Raw genomic sequence first — 24,680 nt, 5'->3', positions numbered from 1 at the left:
AAAGTTGACGCTCAGAAGAACCATTATTTTTATGCAGGATAATGCTCTCTCGCATGCAGAAAATAAAAGCAAACAGTATTTGCAACAACTGGGGTTCTCTGGGCTACGGAAGATGGAGTGGCCTGTGAATTCACCAGATTTTAACCCTATTGAGAACCTTTGGAGTATCATGAAGCAACATTTCTATGCAAGTGGATGCCAATTTAAGAGCAAAGATGAGTTGTGGGATGCTCTCCAAGAGGTATCACAAGGAATAACTTGACGAAAACACAACTTTGAGTAATTCTTTTACAAATCATTCATAAAAAAAAGAATCGCATATCCTGTACTTATTATGTCAACGGAGAAATTGCTATGTAGTTATTGTGCTCTAAGGTTTTTCCTAGTTCATTTAATGCTTGAAAATTATTTCAATAAACAAGTTATGGGTATATTGTGTTTTTTCCTCAACTTGACACACTGAAATCAACAGATATTCCCTGTCTTCTGCCGTAGTTTCGGTAATACTGCTTTAAATACTTTTATTTTCGGACTGGAGTAGCTGAATAGTATTGTAAGCACTTTCTCAAAGTTTCATGGATTTTTATTCACTCATTCCTTAAATATGTAAAAAAAAGGCAAACTTATTAATAATTTGATGCACACACACACACAGACATACACACAGACACACATATATATATAAATGTATATATGTGTACATATGTATATAATGTATATATGTGTATATAAGGTACATATGCGTATATATGTGTATATAAGGTATATATGTGTGTATATATATATATATATATAATGTATATACATGTGTGTATATATGTCCATTTATTTGTAAAATAATGTGTGAAATTTGTCATCATTATCTAAAGTAGAAGTACAATTCTTATAAACAAACATTTTATTTTTAAAAAAGTCCAGACGTTTCAAATACTGATCAGTTGGATTTTGTTTTCGTCTGATTCCTACGTCGATTTATTTGTAAAATGATGTGTGAAATATGTCACCATCATCATCTAGAGCAGAAGTGTGAGTCTTATAAACAAAAAACATTTTTACGCAATAAAAAGAAAAAAAGGCCAGCCGCTTTAAATGCTGGTCTGTTGGATTTTGTTTTCATATAATTTCGACGTCCATTCATTTGTAAAGTTGCACAAACACTGTCTCAAATTGTGTGTATTGGGTTGTTTTTCTTTTTTTATTTATGTCAAACTCATTTAATCATACCCATCACAATCATCGTCGTCCTGATCATTGAGGATTTATGACTTTTGGAACGCTCGTTCATGTGTATTTTACATGTATGTGTACGTGTGTATATGCATATGTATGTACATGCCTCTATGCGCGTATGTTTGCATGTGTGTGTACATGTGTATGTATGTTTGCATGCATATGAATGTATGCATGTATGTGTGCATGCATGTGGTTATTTGCATGCGTATGTGGGGTGGAGAGGGCTCCCATAAGCCATGGTGAAGGCAACCCTCTAGGAGAAGCAAATCTCTGGTTTAAAAACCCATAAAGCGGAAGACCAGTACCCGCATTAAGCTGGTCTTCAGTTTGACTTGTTGCTGGCTATCTTGCTCTAGCTTGTCGTTGGATCTCAACATTTCGAACCGAGAAAGAGAGACTTAGCTGCCATACAAAGCTAAAACTCTGTAATAACATCTTTGTATAGATATTCCCTCAAACATTTTGTCTAAAAAAAAAGAAAAAAAGTCCTGTGTCGATGGAACAGTTGTGACGCATGTCGGCCTGAAAGGATGGAAGCATATAATAACTGATCTGCCATCATTGTATGTATATGTGTGAGTATGTGTATGTATGTACATGTGTATATGTATATGTATGTAGATCTATGTATGTATGTGTGTATATGTATGTATGTATGTGTGTATATGTATGTATGTATGTGTGTATATGTATGTATGTATGTGTGTATGTATGTATGTATGTATGTATGTACATGTGTATATGTATGTATGTGTATGTATGTATGTATGTATGTACTTTTCCTCTAAATGAACATTTCTAACAAAGGACTGCGATCATTTCTGTCGGACACATATTGTTTTTTACCTATGTTTATTTGTGCTCATCATCATCATCATCATAAACATCAAAGAGACCAAGCGTCCTTAAAACGTTTTTTTTTTTCCTATATGAACTTTTTTAACAGAGGATTGCGACCACGGTCGGCATTTACGCGTATCTTTTTTTCTTCTTTTGTCGGACATATATTGTTTTTATTGATATATTAATTTATATAGATTGATTTTAACATTAATAGGTAAAAGCAAATTAATTAAATTAATTTTATTAGATTCATCATCACCGTCGTTGTGATCACTGAGGAGTTCTTCCATTTTGGTTGCTTCTTCGGTTTGAGATTTGAACAGACACCGCAACTCATGACCACCTGTTTTTACCCGTTGTGTGTGTTGGAGTTGTTTGTATTTATTTATTGTTGGGACTTTGATGAACAGTGGTGTCCGACGCTGCTTGACCTCTACTGCCTTGTGGGCCAAGGTTCTTTAACCAAAAGCTAAGGGTGAGGTAACCGTGACAGAGAAGCTTAGGCCCTGTCAGCTGCGCCATGCATGACCCACTGCCACGTGGAATATGCTCTGGTGCCCAGCAACCTAAATCCCAGATATGGACCAAATAGCATTGGGTAGAGAGGGTTCCTGTAAGCTGTGGTGAAGGCAACCCCTCTAGAAGCAAATCTCTGATTTAAAAAAACCATAAAGTGGAAGACCAGTACCCACATTAAGCTGGTCTGCAGTTTGACTTGTTGGTTATCTTGCTCTTGCTTGTTGCTGGATTTCAATATTTTGAACCGAGAGCTGTCGTACAAAGCTAAAACTCTAAAATAACATCTTTGTACAGATATTCTCTGACATTTGTCTACAAAAAAAACAAAAAAGTCCTGTGGCGATGGAATAGTTGTGACGCGTGTAGGCTTGACAGGCTGGAAGCATGTAATTACTGACCTACCATCATTATATGCATATACGTATGTATGTGTGTATGTATGTTTATAAGTATATTTATAAGTGTATATGTGTATGTATATCTATATATGTATATATATATGCATGTATATTTATATGGGCATATATATATGCATATATATATGTATATATATATATATATATGCATGTATATTTATATGGGTATATGTGTACATGTATGCATATATTTATATGTTTATGCGTATATGTATGTATATGTATGTGTATATGTGTATGTATGTATGTGTATATGTATATATGTGTATGTATATGTATGTGTGTATGTATACGTATGTGCATATGTGTACGTATATGTATAAATATGTGTGTGCATGTATTTATGTATGCATGTATATGTATGTATATGCATGTATATGTATGTGTGTATATGTGTGTGTGAATGTATATGAGTGTATGTGTATGTGTGTATGTATGTATTCTTATGTGCTTGTATGTATGTATGTGCATTTGTGTATGCATGTATGTATATATGTGTATGTGTACGTGCGTGTATGCATGTGTGTATGTGTGTATTTGTGTGTGTATGTATGTATACCAATGACTGTCTTCAGTGTTTTGTCTGCTTGAGGGTGTGCAAGTTGCTAGCAGGACTAAAAAGTCATCTTCGGGACCATGGACTTTCAGTGACTGAGGGAGTAGCACTCGTCTGACAAGACGTTGCAATCATCATGTACGTATGTATGTATGTATGTATGTATGTATGTATGTGTGTGAGTATGTGTAGGTTTGTACATGTGTTTATGTATATATGTGTATGTATATTTATATATGTACATGCATATGTATGTCTATGTGTATATGTGTATATATATATGTGTGTATATATGTTTATGTGTGTATGCATGCATATATATATATATATATTTATGTGTGTATGTGTAGATATGCATATATATGTATGTATATGTATATGTAGGTATGTGTATGTGTGTATGTATGTAAATGTATACATATGTTTATGCATGTATGTATGTGTATGTATATGTAGGTATGTGTATGTGTGCATGTATGTAGATATGTATATGTATGTATATATGTGTATGTATGGATGTGTGTATATAGATGTATGTATATATACATATATGTGTATGCCTATATGTATACATGTATATGTGTATATGTATATTTATGTGTATGGATGTGTATATACATATGTATGTGTATATATATATGTATGTGTATATGTGTATATATTTACGTATGTGTATATCTATGTATACTAATGACTGTCTTCAGTGTCATGTCTGCTTTAGGGTATGCAAGTCGCTGGCATGACTAAAAAGTCATCTTCGGGCACACGGACTTACAGTGACTGAGGGAGTGGCACTCGTCTGACAAGACGTTGCAATGATCATATTTTTTTTATTATTCAATTTTCACCCCAAACAAGGCACAGTGCCACTTTGAAGTAGGGGGCTACTATCAGGGACTTAATTAGCGGGGGCATTATGAAGAGAGATGAGTAGAAAGATGTTTGTTTACATTACACTTGAACTTCTGCATATCAGTACAGTTGGGAAAGCAGAATCCCGGAAGGGAGTTCCAAAGACCTGCAGCTCTGGGGAAGAAACTATTGGAGTAAAAGGCTTTCTTGCACCTAGGGATATCTACTGTAAAGGGATGAGACTTAGTAGCTTGTCGGGTTTGTCGGGGTAGTTACGTCGAGGAGGTACAAGTGTTTGTAGTTCGTCAGAGCATTCACTATTAAAGAATTTGTAGAACAAGCAGAAGTATGCAACATCTCGTCGATGGGACAGAGACTGAAGCCTAGATGACAGTTCAGGACCTATCAGGTTGGCGACTCTCTTTTGAACCCTGTCCAGGAGCGAGAGACAAGCAGCAGATGCATCAGCCCAGATGTGACAACAGTACTCCATACATGGACGAATGGTGGCCTTATAGAGGTACAGGATACTTTCAGGCGTAAGTAGTTTTCTAGCACGGTAGAGGGAGCCAACCTTCCTTGCAGCAGCCTTGGCAATGCTCTCAATGTATCTATTCCAGTTCATATTCCCTGTAAACGTTAGGCCGAGGAGTTTAAAAGAAGTACTTTCAGGAAATGTGTTATTGCTATTGGTAGTAGAGAAGGTTTCTTGTAATTATTGAAGGAAACAAGCTTAGTCTTAGCAGCATTGAATGTGACCATCCATTTTTGTCCCTATTCCACTACAGATTGGAGGTCATCCTCTAGTGTTTCTGCCATTTCCTTGGATATGTGTTCATTTGTTTTCCCCTCATATCTGTTATAGAGAGTGGTGTAATCGGCAAATATACCCATCTCCGAAACAATTTTATCAGGGAGGTCATTTATGAATATCAGGAATAGTAGAGGTCCAAGGATAGACCTTTGAGGTACTCCCACATTTATGTCATATTGTTTAGATGTACGACCGTCGAGGACAACTTGGATTTTTCTCTTATTTAAGAAGGATTTAATTACATTATGAATTCTTCCAGTGATTCCATATGATCTAATTTTCCTTAGAAGACCATCGTGCCATACCCTGTCAAAAGCCTTAGATATATCAAGGGCTACCGCTCTACCCTCCCCTATTTTGTCCAATGAACGGTATATACGTTCAGAAACTACAGTTAAGATATCTGCTGTTGAACGGGCTTGCCTGAATCCATATTGTTTGTCAGTCAGGAGTTTAGCAGCTGTTAGGTGCTAGACTAGGGCTTGATTAACTAAGGACTCAAATATTTTGGCGAAAAGCGGGAGGAGGCTAATGGGGTGATAATTTAGTGGGTCAGTTCTTTCACCAGAATTCTTGAAGACTGGTACCACAGAAGCGGTTTTCCAGCAGTCAGGAAAGCAAGATTCGTTAAGGCATTTATTGTAAAGTTTGGAGAGAACTGGAGCAACCTTGGCAGAACATTTTTTTAATAGCACAGCTGGGATGAGATCTGGTCCACATGCTTTTGAGGTGTCTAGGTTTTTTATAATAGCATGTACCTGAGAAGAGGTGATTTTCAAATCGTCTAGTGTGGCGTCTGTTTGCAAAGGAAAATCAGGGAGGGAGTGGTGTACTGGGTCCAGTGTGGAGTTTGAGGCAAACCAACTGGCAAGCAGATTAGCCTTGTCAGTTGCCGTGCAAGCAACCTCATGATTGTTTGATAGTGGGGGAATAGTTGACTGCCCATTATTTACTACGCTGTTGTAGATTTTCCAAAAATCCCAGGTTCCTAATTTTTGTGCTTCGATGCGTCTTCTGGTGGTTTCAGAGTAATCTGTCTTAGCTGTCTCTATCACTCTTTTACAATTATTTATATATTCTATATACTTCTGTTTATTTGAGCTGGACTTATGTCGGTTGAATCTGTGGAACGCATGCTGCCTTTGACAAAAACACACACACACACACCCTACCCCACCCTAAAGGAAAAGAAAAAAACATTAGGAGAAAGAGATAGCGACTACAGCCAGGTCAACGGTCTCCCTCACAAGCCCAATAAAAGAGCAATAAAAATTGAGCATGCCAATGAATAATAAACACTTACAAGCCTCCACCCCTTGGAAAAACTTCAAATTAACTACAAAAATTGCCATTTTTACATCTCCAACACATTTGAAAATAATTTCTGACGAGGACGCATCACAGAACGTCTGAAACGCACGTAAAAACGATTTCAATGACTTAAAAACATCATTACAATGATCCAGACATAATTCTCAATGAAAAACCACGACAACGGAATAATAAAATAATGTTAAAAAATACACATTGTTGGGGACTACTCCCTTATTTAAATATATATATATATATATATATATATATATATATATATATATATATACACTAGCATTTCAACCTGGCGTTGCCCGGGTGTAAGGTGTATGCTAAGCAAAAAAAAAAAAAAAAAGGTCAATTTTTTAAACTTTGACCCCTATTGCGGCCCCCTTAACATTTAGTTTGGTAGAGTTCTCAAATGTTAAATCGTTGACCTTTGATCCCTTAGTCGCCAAATTTCTGGCCGAAAACCGATCACATCGAATGTCTGAGGGAGTATCTATACAAAGATGATGTTATAGAGTTTTAGCTTTGTACAACAGCTAAGTCTCTCTCTCGGTTCAAAATGTTGATATCCAGAAACAAGCCAGAACAAGATAGCCAGAAACAAGTCAAACTGCAGACAAGCTTAATACAGGTACTGGTCTCCCGCTTTATGGTGTTTTAAATCAGAGATTTGTTTCTCCTAGAGGGGTTGCCTTCACCATGGCTTACAGGAACCCTCTCCACCCCACATACACATGGAAATAAACACATGCATGCACACATACATGTATGCATACAGATGCACGTAAATATACACACACATGCACACATGCCAACATGCACATACATATATGCATGTACATACATATGCATATACACACGTACATATACACGTACGTGTAGAATATACATGAAGGAACGTTCATGATGATGATGATGGTTGGTACGAATAAATGAATTTAACATGGATGAAAAAGGAAAATACAGCTCATAGAAGAGACAGTCATTCGCTGCACCACCTGTACAACTTTTAAATTTAAGATGCGTCCACAACAGCAGAAATCCTCAGCTATGGGTTAAATAGAAACTGACTTGAAAGCAACAATATATTCTATTAAAAAATTTTTCTTCAAAATGCTTGGATACGGCATTAAATAACCTGAAAAGAGTTGATATGCCATAAAACAAAAACAACTAACAAATCCTCAACATTCAATCATAGAGAAAATGCACAGAATAGTAAACAAACCCCATGTTAAAAATGATTTCTAAATTATTAGAATTTAAACATTATTTAGAAATTCGTTCGTAACAATAGGACGGGCGTTGTTAAATATTTTGTTCTTACATTGTTTTCTCATGTTGCCTACTACATACATATATATATGTATATATATATGTATATATATATATACATATATATATGTATATATATATATATATATATATATATATATGTATAAATATATACATACATCTATATATATAAAAATGAACGTTTGCTGCTACCGGTGTAAGGAAACTGGCCATATAGCTAAAGACTGTCCGGAAAACGGAACCGGGGACAAGGTGTCAGCGTCGACCTCCTCCCCATGCAGAAATTAAATGAGACGCTGCCGATCATCCCAATATATATCAACGAAACACTGTGCTCAGCACTCCTCGATTCTAGGTGCTCCTGCACTATTGTATGTGCAGATATCCGCCACATTTGGAGAAAGAAGAACGTCAGAGTGACTACCATTTGTGGAGAGACGCGCACATGTTGTGGGGTGGGCAATGTAAACATTCGGACAAAAAATGGAAGCTCTGCTAACCTAGAGGCGCTGGTAGTGCTCGAAAAACCCCTGAGTTTTGACCTGCTCCTAGGACATGATGCCATCAGAGCCCTTTGTGGTGTCTATATAACGGTGACGGGGGTGGTACATTTTCAGGAGAAAGCCCCAGTGTGTGCTGCGCTAAGGATCGACCAACCAGACTTCAGCGTCGAATTTGACGAGCAAAAGAGGGCTTGGACTGCCTGATGGAAGTGGTCGGAAAACCGGGAACCAGCCAAACTGCAGAATGGAATAACTGAATACCATGTGCCCGACCACATAAGGTCCGCGTACGAAGAAGAACTTCGCAAATGGATCGAGGATGGCTGGCTGATTCCCTACCCATACAAGAAACTTGGACCTCCTAAGGGTCTGATCCCATTAATGGCGGTTGCTCAGCACAACAAAGCCAAAGTCAGATCGGTAATGGACTACCGAGAACTGAACTCATATGTTGATGCGTTCACAGCTGATGCTGACGTGTGCGCTAGCAAACTACGAGAGTGGCGCCAGCTGGGTTCTAATGTGTCCCTGTTGGATCTGAGAAGAGCATATCTGTAGGTCCGGGTTAGCGAGACAATGTGGCCGTTTCAGATGGTAGTGTTTGCCGGTAGGAGGTATTGCCTCACAAGACTGGGCTTTGGGATGAACGTTGCGCCCCAAATAATGAAGACGATCGTCAATGCTGTATTGTTACAGGATAAGACCGTAAAAGAGGGGACATCAGCATACCTTGACGACATATACGTGAATGAAGACATTGTGCCATCATCACGTGTGAGGGCCAAGCTAGCCGAACTTGGACTGATGTGTAAGGATCCAGAACGCTTGAAGGATGGCGCTCGTGTCTTGAGGTTGAGCGTTTAACAGGAGCGAGAGACCTTGAAGTGGGGGCGCGGAACTGCAGTTCCTGAAGTGCCCCAAGTCCTCACGAGGCGGGCTATATTTTCCCTGTGTGGAAAACTGGTGGGACACTTACCAGTAGGTGGATGGACTCGGGCCGTGACAGCCATCATGAAGAGGAGGGCGAGTGCAGTTACCAAAGGCTGGAATGACGAAACGGTGGACAATCTGTTGCTGCGCATGGTGAAGGAGACCATCACAAGAGTCAAGCAGGAGGACCCCGCTAAAGGAGATTGGTGCGTCCAAGGAGACAGGCTAAATGTGTGGGTGGATGCGAGCTCCCTCGCAATTGGGGCGCTATTGGAGATGAATGGGTCTGTGATTGAGGACGCCTGCTGGTTGCGACCAATGGATGATGCTGCTCACATCAACCTGGCAGAGTTGGATGCGGTAATAAAAGGAATAAACTTGGCACTCCAGTGGAAAGTCAAAGAATTATGCATACGCACAGATTCGCTGTGCGTATACCACTGGATAGTTGACACACTAACAGGCAAAACGAGAGTGCGCACCAAGGCGGCTACCGAAATGCTAATCAGATGAAGGTTGGAGACAATAAGGAAGTTAGTGGAAGAGTACGACCTATCGGTGAATGCAGTGCTTGTCACTTCAACCTGCAATCTTGCTGATAGACTTACCCGTGTGCCCCAGAAACGGTTCGACGCAATGAAGAAAGAAGCCGAACCAGGGTCTTTATGTGCTGCCTCTGTTGAGGAGACGGATAAAATCAAGAAGGTACACCATGACAGTGGATACCCCGGAGTGAGACGGACATATTATTTCGTACACTTAACCAACCCGTCAGTGTCCAAAAGCAAAGTAGAAGCAGTGGTCAAGGAATGCCAAATATGCCAGTCAATCGACCCTGCTCCCACCAAATGGCAGAAAGGTTGGCTGGAAGTCGACGAGAATTGGAGCCGACTAGGCATAGACATAACCCATTATGGTAGTCAGCACTTCCTCACACTGATCGATTGCGGACCAATGAGGTTTGCAATCTGGCGACTATTAACAAGACAGGACTCAGCTAGTGTCATCCGTCAATTAGAGTCCATATTTTACGAGCTGGGCCACCTGAAGAGATTCTTACTGACAATGACACAGCCTTTTGCAGCGGAGAATTCAGGCATTTCGTAGATGAGTGGGGGATCCGGCTTAGAGACAGGTGTGTGTATATACCGAGTGGCAACGGTATAGCGGAGCGGTGCCACCATGGTGTGAAGAGGATAGCAGCGAGGAAGCAATGTACGATTGCAGAGGCAGTATATAGGTACAATACAACACCAAAGGATGACGCGACTGCTGAAAGTGCACCTGCTAATGCAAAACTTTGCTATCGAGTGCGTGTTAAGGGTATTGACGCCTGCCTTCCTAATCAGAAGAGGACGCAAGGATGGTACAAGTTAGGGGACACCGTCTGGGTAAGGTCTCCCAATAACCGATGTACGACCAGTTTCAGAAGAGGACGGATCACCGGCATAATTAGTGAGCAGGCTGTGCTGGTTGATGGTACTCCATGGCATGTGAGGGATGTCTGGCCCGCCCTTGATACAAACCAAATGGCGAACAGCAAAAGTGATGAATCATCCAATGATGAAATGTGGATCCGACCTATGCCCCATTGCCGTGATGACATGGCTGAGAACCTCAGCACAGATGGCGATAGTTCCAGCGCCACTTCTGAGAGCCCCAATGTCGATGGAGTCCAGCTTGATGGAAGGACTGCTGGCAACGTTAATGGCGACAGGTCTGTTACCCCTTCTGAGAGCTCGGATGAAGATGGAGCGCAGCCGGATAGTAGGACTGTGGACACTGACCCAAGTAGCTCTGATGAAGATGAAGAAGTCCAGTTAATCCCCCTCCGTAGGAGTGCCCGTAACAAACGACCACGGCCGCAATGCCGCATGTGTGATCTTGAGAGAAGGGGGGGTGTAAAGTCGGACAGAATGAAGGAAGAAAGCGACCACGTGTCTGCGCGTGTTGTCTTACCTGCTGGGAGGATCACAGGGAGGGCAGAAATTAAAAATGGCGGCTGTGGTTTTTGTAAGATTATTCAGTGATGACGTCACCCCTCACGTGACTGTTTTTTCGGCCGCCAATTGGCTGATGACGAACTCGTGAACAATAAAAGGAGTATGTTCAGAAGATCGAGGACAGTGTGTATCAACTGCATCAGTGTGATTAGAAGTTCGACGTGTGTGTTAATCAACTGCCGTAGTTGTGAAACGAATTCAAGCTTTAGAAGTTTGACATGTGTGTTAATCAACTGCCGTTTTTCTTTAGAAAAAAATTACACAAAATACTCAATATACAGTTTTTTTTCTCTTGTTTTGTTTGGTTGTTTTTTTTTCTTTCCTTCTGTCTTATAAATCGTCGTCTAGATTTTTTTTTTTCCATTTAAGGACCCATTCACGTCGTGATCCGTCGATAACACGGTTCTTCTCGTATCGATGATACGAACTGGTCAAATCGGCATCAGTGTTAAAGATTATCTTTGCATCCTTTTGTTTATTTCTTATTTATTTGTTTACTTTACTTATTCGTTTACTTTGTTTCTTCTTTTAAGGGTACTTTTCAAGTCTGCGTGTTCTTACATATGTGCTTTTACTTATATGGGTGTGTTTCTATCCTTACACAGTTTCTTGCCTTGAAGGGTATCGACGTGTATGCACAAATAATGTCATGCGTACATACCTGCTTGCCTTGTCCAGCGGATGATATCTTCTTTTTGCTGGGCTTCCATCTCATGGGGAGTGGTACCTACTGCTGCAGATGCATCGATAACATGAGATGGATTTGAAGCTTCAATTCTTTTATTACAAGGCAAGCCTATATCTGGAACCCATGGTTGTCGGAGACCCAAGATTTCCCGTCTACATTCTCTGCTGGCCAAGACCATGTAGTCGCCCACCGGAAACCTACGACCACAATTCTTGTTACCCCTAATTTCCGGTGCACGTCACCCCTAATTTCTGGTGCATTCTATCTAGATTGACAAAAGATGACTTGAGTTTGATGAGTGTCAAATCTAACCTTCTGTGACCCCACTAAACTCGCTGATGGAAATCGAAAATATACTTACTATTTCTCCAAACTACCTAGATAGCATTTAAGTCAGGATCCCCAGTACTACATAAGAATATATATTTCTACAGAAAAAAATATATATATAAGTTTGATATATAGGTTATTTGGATCTGTAGCACAATTTCGATTTGGTTTTAGCCACAAAAATTGCTGCTAAGGGATCAAAATCGAAAATAAAACAGTTGATCTTGGCAGGGTAAATCGAATAAAACATTTCTCCTTCTGTTACTTTTGTGCATAAAATTAAACATTCAAAGCTCAAAGTCATTTTTAACCTTTTGCACTAGCTCAGATGCTAACAACATTATAGAAATACATAATGATTCACAATGGAGCGTTAAATGTCCTGTTTTCGATTCTAATGGATGGTAGAATATAATAATAAATAAGAAATCTGTGTGAATTAAAATATAATATTTTACGATCGGGCAATGCCGAGCTACCTGCTAGTATTACAGGTAAGTATTTCTTGTTTTGCTTTTCAAACATACCTCATTTTTTTGACTTCCATTAGTTCCAGATAAAAATGTCAGTTTAGTTTTAATATAAAATAATAACATGTAAATTTATAAAAATTAACAACTATATTGTAATTCTATTAGTTGAAAATATACTGAAATTATTAAAGTGTTGTTACAAGATAGTTTTATCCCATACTACTGGAAGTTTAAAAAAATAAAGCATGCTTCAAAAGCAAAACAAGAAATGCAAGTTGCTTGTGCAGTTGCTGAAGGAATATGAAAAAGCAAACGTCTTCATGATAAAATGTCTATAATGTATGACACTTTATTCATATGTTGTATGAAAAAAAATAAATACTGGTTTTTACTAACAAAAGACATATATTTTGAAAAATGAGTAATAATATCAGTGTCTGTCCCTTGTAACGTGGTACTTTAAAAATATTTATAGCTCTAGTATTGTACTATTGAGCTATCTAACTGTGAACCATGTGTTTCTTATTTATATGTTATTACTATCCTTAGTAAATTACAGATACAAACATATTTTTTGCAACGCAATAAAAATAAAGATGTACCTTGGACTAGAATAATTTATTTCAAGCAATGTATTGATTGACTAGTTATTCCTCACTAAAAAAACTGACTCAGTTTTAAAAGTGGCGAATTTGTTTTGCATTTCTTTCTCTGAGTTTCTTCAGATAATCAGTTTTCCATGTTTTGTGAGGATCTGTATCCTGTAAACTGGGGAGCCAGTGTCTGATCAAAGTAGAGATGTTTTTCAAGATTCGTCTTCTGAGTTATAGATTATCAACTTGATCGTATGAATTCTGGAAGCTACCTATAATTTTATTATTAATCCAGAGATTTTTTGAAGGAGACGCTCTCTTTTCCCAATTTTATCTTTTTCTTTTGCCTCCACTAAAGAAACATTATTTTGCTATAAATATTTAAACTTTCAAGAAGCACAAAGATCAGCACTTACCTTGTCCAAGACAACCAGGTTATAGAATTTATGATCGATTCATTATCGATTAATTGCCCTGAAGGTACAGAAAACACTTGTTCGATATAAGCACCAGTTCCAACCTGAAAAAAAAATGAAGAAAACTATAAAGTTGAAAAAGCTAAACATGAAAAAATAATTATAGATGTGTTGTAGTGTTGTTTAGCAATTAATGTCGTTGGATTCTGCGTGTTAACTGTTGCAATCGAATGACAAATCAAATGTCATCAAATGACATGAGAAAATGTACAGTGGTGTCATAATTTTGGGGTCGTTATCAAAATTCGGCAAATTTGGTAACAAAATAAAAGGAAACAGAATGACACAAAAGGCAATAAAAGAATAAAAAATGAAGAAAAATAAAGAAAGGTCTGAAAATTGATTCAATTGTGTTTTATTCACATAAAGGAAAACTTGCTAGATTGCTTTTATTGCCTAAAGCCCACTAACAATGTTGATGAAAGCAACCTGAAAATTATACGGACAAATGATTATAACAATGCAAGAATAATCTCACAAAAACAAAACAGAAAACGTCTTTGAGAAATTATTGTGAAACCCGACAAAGAGAAAAAAATGTTTTCTTTTAATTTACAGGTTTTTTTTGTTGTTTTTTTTTTTGGTTTTTTTTTTTGGTTTTTTTCTCTGCTATTTTATTCGATTTACCTAGCAAGGTCAAGTCGAAGAACGGAGAAAACAAAACGAAATAAAAATAACATACATTAAAAGGGGTTCTTTGCCAGGCTGACAAAAGTTTCCTCAGTTTCTTCAAATTCTATTCATAAGGTCTTCTTTGTTGAAAGGCTTTTCTTCACGTCTGTCTTTCAAGGCTGATGTATTCGGAGCCTTCAAACCCAAATATTCCTTTTCAGGAAATAAAACGGTTCCTTTTTCGAAGGACTGTTCTTTTGAAACAAATAATTCCATATTTAGTATAGCCTTCTGCTATTTAATTAAAGGGGATGAAATAAAACAATACATTGCAATTTCAAACTCCAACAGAGCACAAAAACCTCTTCATCTTGGTCTGAGTGAATGCCGTCTTGTACTGAGGAAAAAATTCTAGTAGTAAAGGCAGGCAGTAAAAGATTGAACCATTAGGAAGGGGGAAGGTACGAAGGGTCTTTTTGGTATATTTCATGGACTCCCTTGCCAAAGTCAAAAAACACCCACGGAAACCATCACAAAAAATGCACAAATGTCTTCACTGACCGGGTGTTGACCTCACTCCAAACCCTACCTCTGCACAGCAGCATGGTCAATGGATACAAAATTAAAATAAAATCTCAAACTGGAGGTATTAATTTGCATATTTGGTAAGTATTGTATTTTATAAGTTCACAAAGATGTAATGACATTGTATTTTATAGCATCTAGTTTATATTTTCCCTCCCATTGAATCACAGACAATTGTTTTATGGGCTTAGTGATACTTCATGCATTCTGCTTTGTTTAATATTTCTGGATTTTTGGCTAGAAACAAGGTGTAGTATATGTTCTGATACTACATTTAATCCGTTCTCTCTTCAGTTAGTGAAGGAAAAAATTTTCTACACTGAGAGATTTTTTATTTTTTACTGATCCAAAGTGTCCCTTTTGGGGAGTTCGATTTTCCTCACATTCAAAACTGACCTTCTATCTCTTGTGGGGAGACAAATAGGAACACTTCTCAAAGTGTCAGTCGTGCTCCTCTAGCAGCTACTGTTGCGAGTCTGTATTCTGTGTTCTGCAAATGGTTTGTTCAAACATGCCATTCTAGATAAATAATTGATGCTTTCAGTACTTGTCAGTTCCTATTGGCACAGGCACAAATGTGTTGTGTAAAAATTTATGTGAGGCTGCAGTCACTTTGAATTATTGCTAACTAGCTGTACCCAATCACGCGTTGCTGCGACTGAGTGGAGATGGAAAAAAAGGGTGACGGTTACGCCCCCCCCCTCTTGAACTCTACATAGGACACCTGGTTTTTCTTTTATCACGTTAATCTCATCGATTACAAACGTAACACTCATGAGTTTAAAAAAATAAAGTTTTTTTAAAATATTATTTTTATGATTTTTATCGTTGAGTCTGATGGTTTTTTTTTGTTTTTTGTTTTTTTGTAAATGTGACAACGGGAATACCCTGGCCCAATCACCGCAAAAAAAAAAAAAAAAAAAAATACTTTGCACCCATCAAACTTAAAGACTGGAGGGAAACTGAAAATGAAATGAAGCGTAAATTATTTAAAAAAAATTTTTTTAATTATTATTATTATTGGCTCACAAGGAACTTTCACACAGGTCTTCAGAGATCTTTCCCTGAAAACAGCCTGTGGTGTTCCCTGGAAGCTGAGTGACAACAAGTCTCTCCAGGTTTCCAGTACTCTCTACCTCTTTCGATAACATTTTTTTTTTACATCGGGATCACGACTTATGAAGGCTCGGAAGCCACTCGGGGATGAGGGTTATTTTGTGTACAATAATCAATGGGATAATATTGTAGCAATAGTTGGTATTGGAGATTTGATAGTGTCTTACTTAAGGGGGCGATTAATCAGGAATTTGCTTATGTTGGATTGAAGACGTCCAAGTTGCAGTTAGGTGGGAAACAGGCAAACAGAAGAGAATTCCACAGTTGTGCACTTCTAAGAAAGAAACTTTGTTCATGGAATCTACGTTTTGATTTAGGCACAGATAAAGAGTGAGGGAAATTACTGACAGTGGTTTTAGCTAGACGGATGTTTATCGTGAAAGATTGGCGAGGGGGGATCAGAGATTGAAACTCAGATGAGCACTTGCTATGGAAATAACGATACAATAAAACAAAGACAAGCTCACAACGTCTCTTCTGTAGGAGAGTGGTTGCATCCCCCACTAAGCCACAAAGTCTCTTTTGTACTTTGTCAAGGCAGAATAGGCTGTTTTTAGAAGCTCCAGCCCAGATGTGGCAGCAGTACTCCATCTTTGGACGTACATGGCTTTTATACAGATAGAAAATTACATCAGTAGTAAGATATCTTCTGGAGCGATAGAAAGATCCCACCATTTTCCCAGCGGCCCTGGCAACAGACTTGATATACGTATTCCATTTCAGATCAGAAGTAAAGGTCACATCCAGGAGCTTGTCAAAACATGAAGCCTCCCCAAGACGAGAGCCATCCATTTCAATTGATGCTAAATGAGGATCAGAGCGTTGATTATGTAAAGATAGAGTTTGGTTTTAGATGCATTAAAAGTAATCAGCCACCTCTTCCCACACTGTACCATACACTCAAGATCAGAGAAGAGAGAATCAGAGAGAGCTTTGTTGTTTATAGCCTTTGATGTGTTGCCATAGATGGTCCTGTCATCAGCATAGATGTCAACGAATGATTTAAGTATGTGTTTTGGGAGATCATTGATGTAGATCAGGAAGAGAGTTGGGCCCACGATGGACCCCTGGGGGACTCCAGCATTAATACTGTGGGCCTCTGATTGCTGCCCATCAACCACTACTCTTATGAGCCTATCAGAGAGAAATGATTTAATTATTGAGAAAACATTTCCAGTTATACCGTAGCTGGAAATCTTGTGAAGTAGGCCTTTCTGCCATACCTTATCAAAGACCTTTGATATGTCAAGAGCAATTGCCCTAGAAAGGAAGCCTTATGGGATATAACTGTTAGCACATCTGCTGTAGATCTAGCAGAACGGAAACCATATTGCATGTCATTAAGGAGGTTATTTCTGCTAAGGTGGTTGACTACTTCATTATTTAATATGGATTCCAGTAACTTACTCATGACACACAAGAGACTTATTGGTCTGTACTGAGAGGAAGATGACTTATCACCTGAATTTTTAAATACTGACGAGGTTGTGCAGGGTGTTGGAAAGCACTTCTCTTTAAGGCAACGCTTAAACAGTTTTGAAAGTAGGGGGGCAAGTTCTGGTCGAAGATTTTTCAACACTATAATTGGAATACCGTCTGGGCCAGTTGCTTTACTGGAATCAAGATTCTTGATTAGTTTGTCGACTTCACGCACAGATATTTGTATGTTGAATAGTGTGTTGTCTGTTATAGGAGGAAATACGAGGAGTTGATGACCTTCGTCGCAGAGGGCAGAGTTAGCTGCAAAGTTCTTGGCAAATAGTTTGGCCTTGTCTGATGCCGACAAGATGATCTCAGGTCCATTGATGATGGTTGGGATAGAACACACGCTTCTGTTCAGGATCCTGTTTGCTATTTGCCAAAACTGGTGGGAACCAAGCCACTGCTCAGCTACTTTGGATTTGACGGACTGAGCATATAGCTCTCTTGCATTTTTTATTACTCTTTTACAGTGGTTGCAATGGCAGCAGCACATTATGGGGAGAACCATGGCTGGCTGTTAGGTTTTTGTTGGAATTTTTTCGATGGTATGAATCGGTCTATGCCTACAATTAACCATTCAGTCAGGTCTGATACTATAGAGGACACATCCTTTTAAAACATGGAATGCAGAGGTAGATCAGATATGAACGTACGGAAGCTATCCCAGTCAGCCATAGAGTATCGATATACAGTACGGTGGAGAGGTACATCTTAAGACTTATTGTATTTCATTTTTTTCTTAACTGATACGACGGAGTGGTCGGAGGAACCCAGGGGAGAAGATAGAATGGAACGTGAACATAATTCAGGGGAAGTTGTGAGAAAAAGGTCTAGAAGGCTTGCATACTAACCAGTAGTATCGGGCACACGGGTGGGTTTGTGAACAATCTGAGTGAGGTCATAGGCAATGGCAAAATCATAACAGAACCTCCCCTCATCAGCCATTCCACATCATGGATAGTTACCGCAAATGTGAATGTTAGCCGAAGGATGAGTAGACAGGATGAGGTCAATTTTCTCAGATATACTCTCAAAGACAGTAACCCCGCTGTTGTGGGGGTGATAGAGGGCAAATATAAATGCGGTGGTGTAAGCAAGTGCAACCCGGAAGCACATATAAGGTAAATTAGAGTCTTCTCTGGAGATATCTCTACCGCACGAAAAGCCATCTTTAATGTAGGCGCATATTCCATGTCCATGGCGATTTTGGGGGTCAGATTTAGATCTTAAGTTAGAGCATCCTTTTATTATGGAAGTGGTCGGCCCTATGCCAGTTTCACTTAGAAATAGTAAGTCCAGTTTTGTTTCCTGTAATTGTGTTTTAACCTCTGGAAGGTTGGAACGTAGACTCACTAATCTTATGAGATATAACCGTTAGCACATCTGCTGTAGATCTAGCAGAACAGAAACCATATTGCATGTCAGTAAGAAGGTTATTTCTGCTGAGGTGGTTGACTACTTCTTTATTTAATATAGATTCCAGCAACTTTATTTAATATGGATTCCAGCAACTTAATCATGATACACTGGTGACTTATGGTCTGTACTGAAAGGGAGATGATTTATCACCTGAATTCTTAAATACAGGACATACTGATGAGGTTTTCCAGGGTAAGTATGGGGGCAAGTTCTGGTTGAAGCTTTTTCAAGACTATAATTGGAATGCCCTCAGGGCCAGTTGCTTTACTGGAATCAAGGTTCTTGATTAGCTTGGCAACCTCACGCACAGATATCTGTATGTTGCATAGTGTGTTATCTGTTATTGGAAGAATATGTCCAGTTTCCTCTCCCGTAATTGGGTTTCAACCTCTGGAAGGTTGGAACGTAGACCCCTGATGTTGGAGAAGGAGACATGGTAGTAGGGGTTTACGTTGGAGGATGGGGTTCTAGGTTTATTCATGTTTTTTTTTTTTTTTTGAGATATTTCATGATGAGTTTTTGTTAGAGTAGGACAGAGAGAGAAAGTAAGAGAGAGAAAGACAGAATTTTTTTTTTTTTGGTAGCACATGATAAGGTAAAACCGTAACAATTACCCACTAGTATGGCATCGAGAGACCCCACCAGAAAATACTACATGGTCCAGAATCCATTCACCAAATGGCAATACAGCAGCCCCGGTACTTACTTTACATCTGCTGATAGGACAGACTCCTTGGTGGTTAATCCAAGGTTCAGGTCCCTGACGATCAGGCGGGTAACGTCAGCCCAGATGAAACGTTTACCTCCAGCACCCTTATTAGTGGCATGACCACAAGGATAGACATAGAAACAGGCTACTGTTCACGAAGTACTACCGACTTGGAAAGCAGCTTTTTCTTCACCCTTTGTCAGATAAATAACTCATTGGAAATGAGGACTGATGAACAAAAAGGGAGAAGCAAGAGTTACTGGAGCTGCCGATAACGCAACCACAGTGTATTATCTACTCTCCATTTTAAAAAAAATCTAAGAAGGACTTATTAATATCTACTTAATATAAGTCCGTTACTCCATTCCCAGTTTAGGATGATATTTGAAAATAGTCTCTCCTCCCATATTTATGCGTGGATATTTTTTGGCTTTATCCAACCTCGATAGAGAATGATTCGAGCATTCTAGCGTTACCTTATAAGTAAGATCCCGTAATGGAACTTTCAATTTGTGAGGTCGGGTTTCGGGGTTTTTTTTGCATTATCGCAATAACTGCTTGCCATTGATTTGTCATTGGCAGCAACTATTGGTCTTTGCTGGGATTTGAGTGGCAGTAAGCCTCTCCAAGGTCTCAGTTCTCGTTGCACTTATTCGGCCGAGGTCTGGTCAGTTCATCGACCTTTCGTTCCTCCTTGGCTCTACTTGGTTATTTGGTCTCGCTCTTTTGGGAGGGGCAGTGATGTGGAAATGGGGGTGGGGTTGGATTAGAGAATTTATAGATATGCGGTTTCGGTGTTCTTGGTTCCATGTAGTGTTTCATGTTTTGACTTTGCAGCAGTTTGTCTCGCTTGCACTTGTTGCTCCTGTGTGTTAGTTTCCACATTCAAGGGTTTTTCTTAATATTTCAGCTGTTTTCATTATTGTTGTTTATTGTATTTTTCCAGTCATTCCTTTGATTCCAATTTCTCCCATTCTTTTTTTCGAAGTTTTTCGGATTTTTCCTAATGCTCCTACTATTATAGGTATTATTTTGATTTTCTTCATCTTCCATATCCCTTTCAGCTCCCTGGCTAGCTCTGTGTATTTGCTCCGTTTCTCCTTTTTGTTGATATTCACCCTGTGGTCAGCTGGACCAGCAAAGTCTACGATTTGACAGGATTTTTCTTTCTTGTTAATTATTACGACATCCGTTCTTCTTGCTTGAATGGGTTTATCAGTTTGTATGTCCATGTCCCATAGTTAGTCTCGTTTTCAAGTACTGTTGCTGGCTTATATTTGTATCACTTGTCTGTGCATTCGAGATGCAGTTGTTTGCATAATTCCCAGTGTACTACCCTTCCTGCTTGGTCATGTCTGTTCTTGTATTCCTTTTGGGTCAGTTTGCTGGATTATATTATTATATGGTTTATCATCTCATCTCTTTATCCACAGAGTCTGCATTTGCTGTTTTCTTGCGTTTTGTTGATCTTTGCTTTGATATGGTGGGTTCTTGTAGGGAAACGTGCGACTTACCTAACTAGCACGTGTGCATAATTCAACGGGTCAGTCGTGGAATGAAATGAATGAAGAAGAAAGAAACAAAAATGGCTACTTTATCTCTTTATATGCCTGCAACGTGACCACCCGATATGCAAATGAGATGCTCCTGGTTGGAGATAAAAGAGGGTTGATTTTTTAGAGGGACCTTCATTTTGAAGTTGGATTTCAAAGAAATAAGTTGAATTAGCAGAAGTTCGTTTGGAGTTGAGAGAAGGTGCGTTATATATAGCGAAGTTGGAAGTTGGGACAACAGTGTCAACCTTACCCAGGAAATTATTGGTGTGACGGGCGGAAGAAATAACACTCAAGTTATTGAATTATGAGCTATTTCGGCTCTTGGTGTGTGGTGACTCGAAAGGCAGAAAATGGACAGATTCGACTTTCGCTTGATACCTGAGTTTGATGGATCTACCACTGGACCGTCTATCATCAAATGGGTGGAAAAGGCTGAGGAGATCTGTACACTGTGCAGAATTAAAGAACCAGCCACAATCATTCCTCTGAGGTTAACCGGAGGGGCCTATGCAGTCTACCAGCAACTCGGGGATGAACCAGACTGGGATACAATCAAACACAGCCTGTATAGAGCATTTGGTACAGATCCATTTGTTGCATGGCAACACTTCACGAGCCAGCGACTTCACCCCAAGGAAACAGTTGATATGTACCTAGCCGACCTACGAAAGTTGTCGGTACCATTTGGTGGGGTTAACGATAAGATATTAAGATGTGCCTTTTTAGTAGGCTTACCTGAGGAGGTCAGCAAACTGTTGTGGGCATCGTCATGAATTGATGAATTGACAACAGATAAGTTATTAGCCCGAGCTCAAAACATCTGTAAGGAACAGGAGCCAATTGCAGCAGCAACTAGTATTCAACATGCAACAGTCGAACCGCATGGAAGCAATGTAGATTCTCTCCCAGGTAGTAATAAGCGTGTAGGCCCAGTGTGCTATAAATGTGGGGAGGCCAATCATTTTGCTAAGGATTGCCGGAGTGATAGGAGGTGTGTATATCCACGAGCACAGAGAACAGTACAATGCTATCGCTGCAATAAGTATGGCCACATATCTCACAACTGTTCGGGAAATGATGTTGTTGCCCCTTGCCAACCAATAAACACAGGATTACCGGTCATTGGCGTTAAAATTGACGATGTGCAGTGTTCGGCACTCATAGACACGGGGTGTTCCCAGTCTATAGTTAGTGCACATTACTGTCAGATGTGGCGGGAGCAACCAGTCGGTATTATGACGATCAATGGTTTATCCCAAGCATGTTGTGGTGAAGGGGCAGTCACGATCTGTACTGAGAAGGGTGACAAAGCCAAAGTTGATGTTCTGGTGATGCAAGAAAAACCTCTTGGCTATGACATGTTGATTCGAATTGATGCAATACAAGCACTAAGAGGTGTCATAATCACAGCGACTGCAGGTGTAATGCTTGGAGAAGGAAAAGAAGTCTGTGCAGCCATGTCTATTGAAGAAAAGGACTTCTGTGCTACGTTTGATGACAATGAAAAGGCGTGGACTGCAAAATGGAAATGGACTATGAGCCAGGCACCAAATCGGCTGTGGAACACCATTCCAGAGTATGCAGTTTCCACAAAGAATAGGGCCGCATATGAAGAAGAACTTCAGATGTGGATTGATAATGAATGGTTAATACCATACCCACAGGAACGTCTGGGACCACCCAAAGGATTAATTCCGCTCATGGCTGTTGAATAACCTACTAAAGACAAAATTCGGCCCATAATGGATTACTGAAAATTGAATCAACATTTTGATGCTTTCAATGGAAACCCAGATGTGTGCGCTGCTAAACTAAGGGAGTGGCGTCAGAAAGGGAGTAATGTAGCACTGCTGGATTTGAAGAGAGCCTACCTGCAGATACGTGTCCATGAGTCATTATGGCCATTTCAGACAGTGATAATTAAGGGAAAACGATATTGTTTGACACGTTTAGGTTTTGGCCTAAACGTAGCACCCTTAATAATGACAACTATCATTTAAACTGTTTTGATGCAGGATGAGACCACAGCAAAAGCTGCTTCAGCTTACATTGACGACATCTACGTTCATGAGGATATAATGTCTGCAGATGTGGTTCGAGCAAAACTGGAATCCTAAGCGCCTAAAGGACGGGGTGCCCGTGTTAGGCCTAGAGGTCTATGAGAAGGGCAATACTTTGCGATGGAAGTGAGGGAGCACGATTCTAGAGTTACCCAATGTATTGACAAGACGCATTGTGTTTTCTATTTGCGGTAAATTAGTAGGACATCTACCTGTCTGTGGATGGCTCCGATCGGCAACAGGAGTATTAAAAATACGAGTAACTGCAGTAACCAAAGGATGGGACGACATGGTGGATGATGATTCTCTCCAGCAAATGATGGCTGAAATGTTGTTCAGAGTACATAGAAACGACCCTGCCCAGGGTGAGTGGCAAGTATCTGGAAACGAACTGAATGCCTGGGTTGATGCAAGTTCACTGGCTACAGGTGTACTGTTGGAACAGTTGGGTGCTGTTGTGGAAGATGCGTGCTGGCTTCGTCCGAAAAATGATGCCCAGCATATAAATTTGGCAGAACTTGATGCCACGTTAAAAGGGCTTTATCTTGCATTGCAATGGCAGGCTAAGGTTGTGCATCTTCACACTGACTCGTGTGTTTACCACTTGTTGACCAACACCTTGACTGGAAAGGCTCGAGTTAAGACTAGAGCTGCAAGTGAGATGTTAGTACGAAGGAGACTGGCAATAATAAAGCGTATAGTTGACGAATACAACTTGCAGGTGGACATTACCTTAGTTTTGTCGATGCAGAATTTGGCTGATAGCTTGACTAGAGTACCAAAGAGGTGGATTGATGTAATGAGGTAGGGATCTGATCCTCCACAACAGACATGCGCGGCCGTAACAGATCAATTAACACCTGACCAGATCCGTACAATACATCAGCAGAGTGGACATCCCCGAATTCGGAGGACAACATATTTTGTCCGAAGAGTGTGTCCTTCAACTACAAGAGCATCAATCAAGGCAGCTATACGCTCATGTGAAGAGTGTCAGCGAATTGATCCTGCACCGTCCCAATGGCAAAAAGGGAAGCTTGAGGTGGAGGACAACTGGTATCGAGTAGGAATGGATGTAACGCATTATGAGGGCAAGCATTTTTTGACCTTGACAGATTGTGGTCTGACATGTTTCACGATATGGCACCTGTTGACACGACAGGATGCATCTAGCATTATATGACAGTTGAGAGCTGTCTTTTTTGAACGTGGTGCCCCACTGGAAATTCTGACTGATGACACGACTACGTTTCGATGTCAAGAATTTCATAAATTTATGCAGGAATGGGGGATTAG

At 39.6% G+C, this 24,680-nt stretch overlaps 1 protein-coding gene across 6 annotated transcripts in view; it reads right to left on the bottom strand.

Annotated features, from left to right (window-relative positions):
• Positions 1–24,680, bottom strand: part of LOC145256392 (echinoderm microtubule-associated protein-like 6) — a 902,875-nt gene that overhangs the window by 33,553 nt on the left and 844,642 nt on the right. For all 6 annotated transcript variants that reach the window (XM_080115242.1, XM_080115245.1, XM_080115243.1 and 3 more), the window contains one exon: positions 13,786–13,889. In XM_080115242.1, coding sequence (XP_079971368.1) covers positions 13,786–13,889 — 104 coding nt within the window. The remainder of the gene's footprint in view (positions 1–13,785; positions 13,890–24,680) is intronic.

The sequence above is a fragment of the Euprymna scolopes genome, chromosome 32 (genome assembly GCF_053919585.1).
Source record: "Euprymna scolopes isolate OS-2025 chromosome 32, ASM5391958v1, whole genome shotgun sequence".
NCBI classification, from domain to species: Eukaryota; Metazoa; Mollusca; class Cephalopoda; order Sepiida; family Sepiolidae; genus Euprymna; species Euprymna scolopes.
Note: the sequence above shows the minus strand (reverse complement) of the source record. Positions and strands in the feature narration are given on the sequence as shown.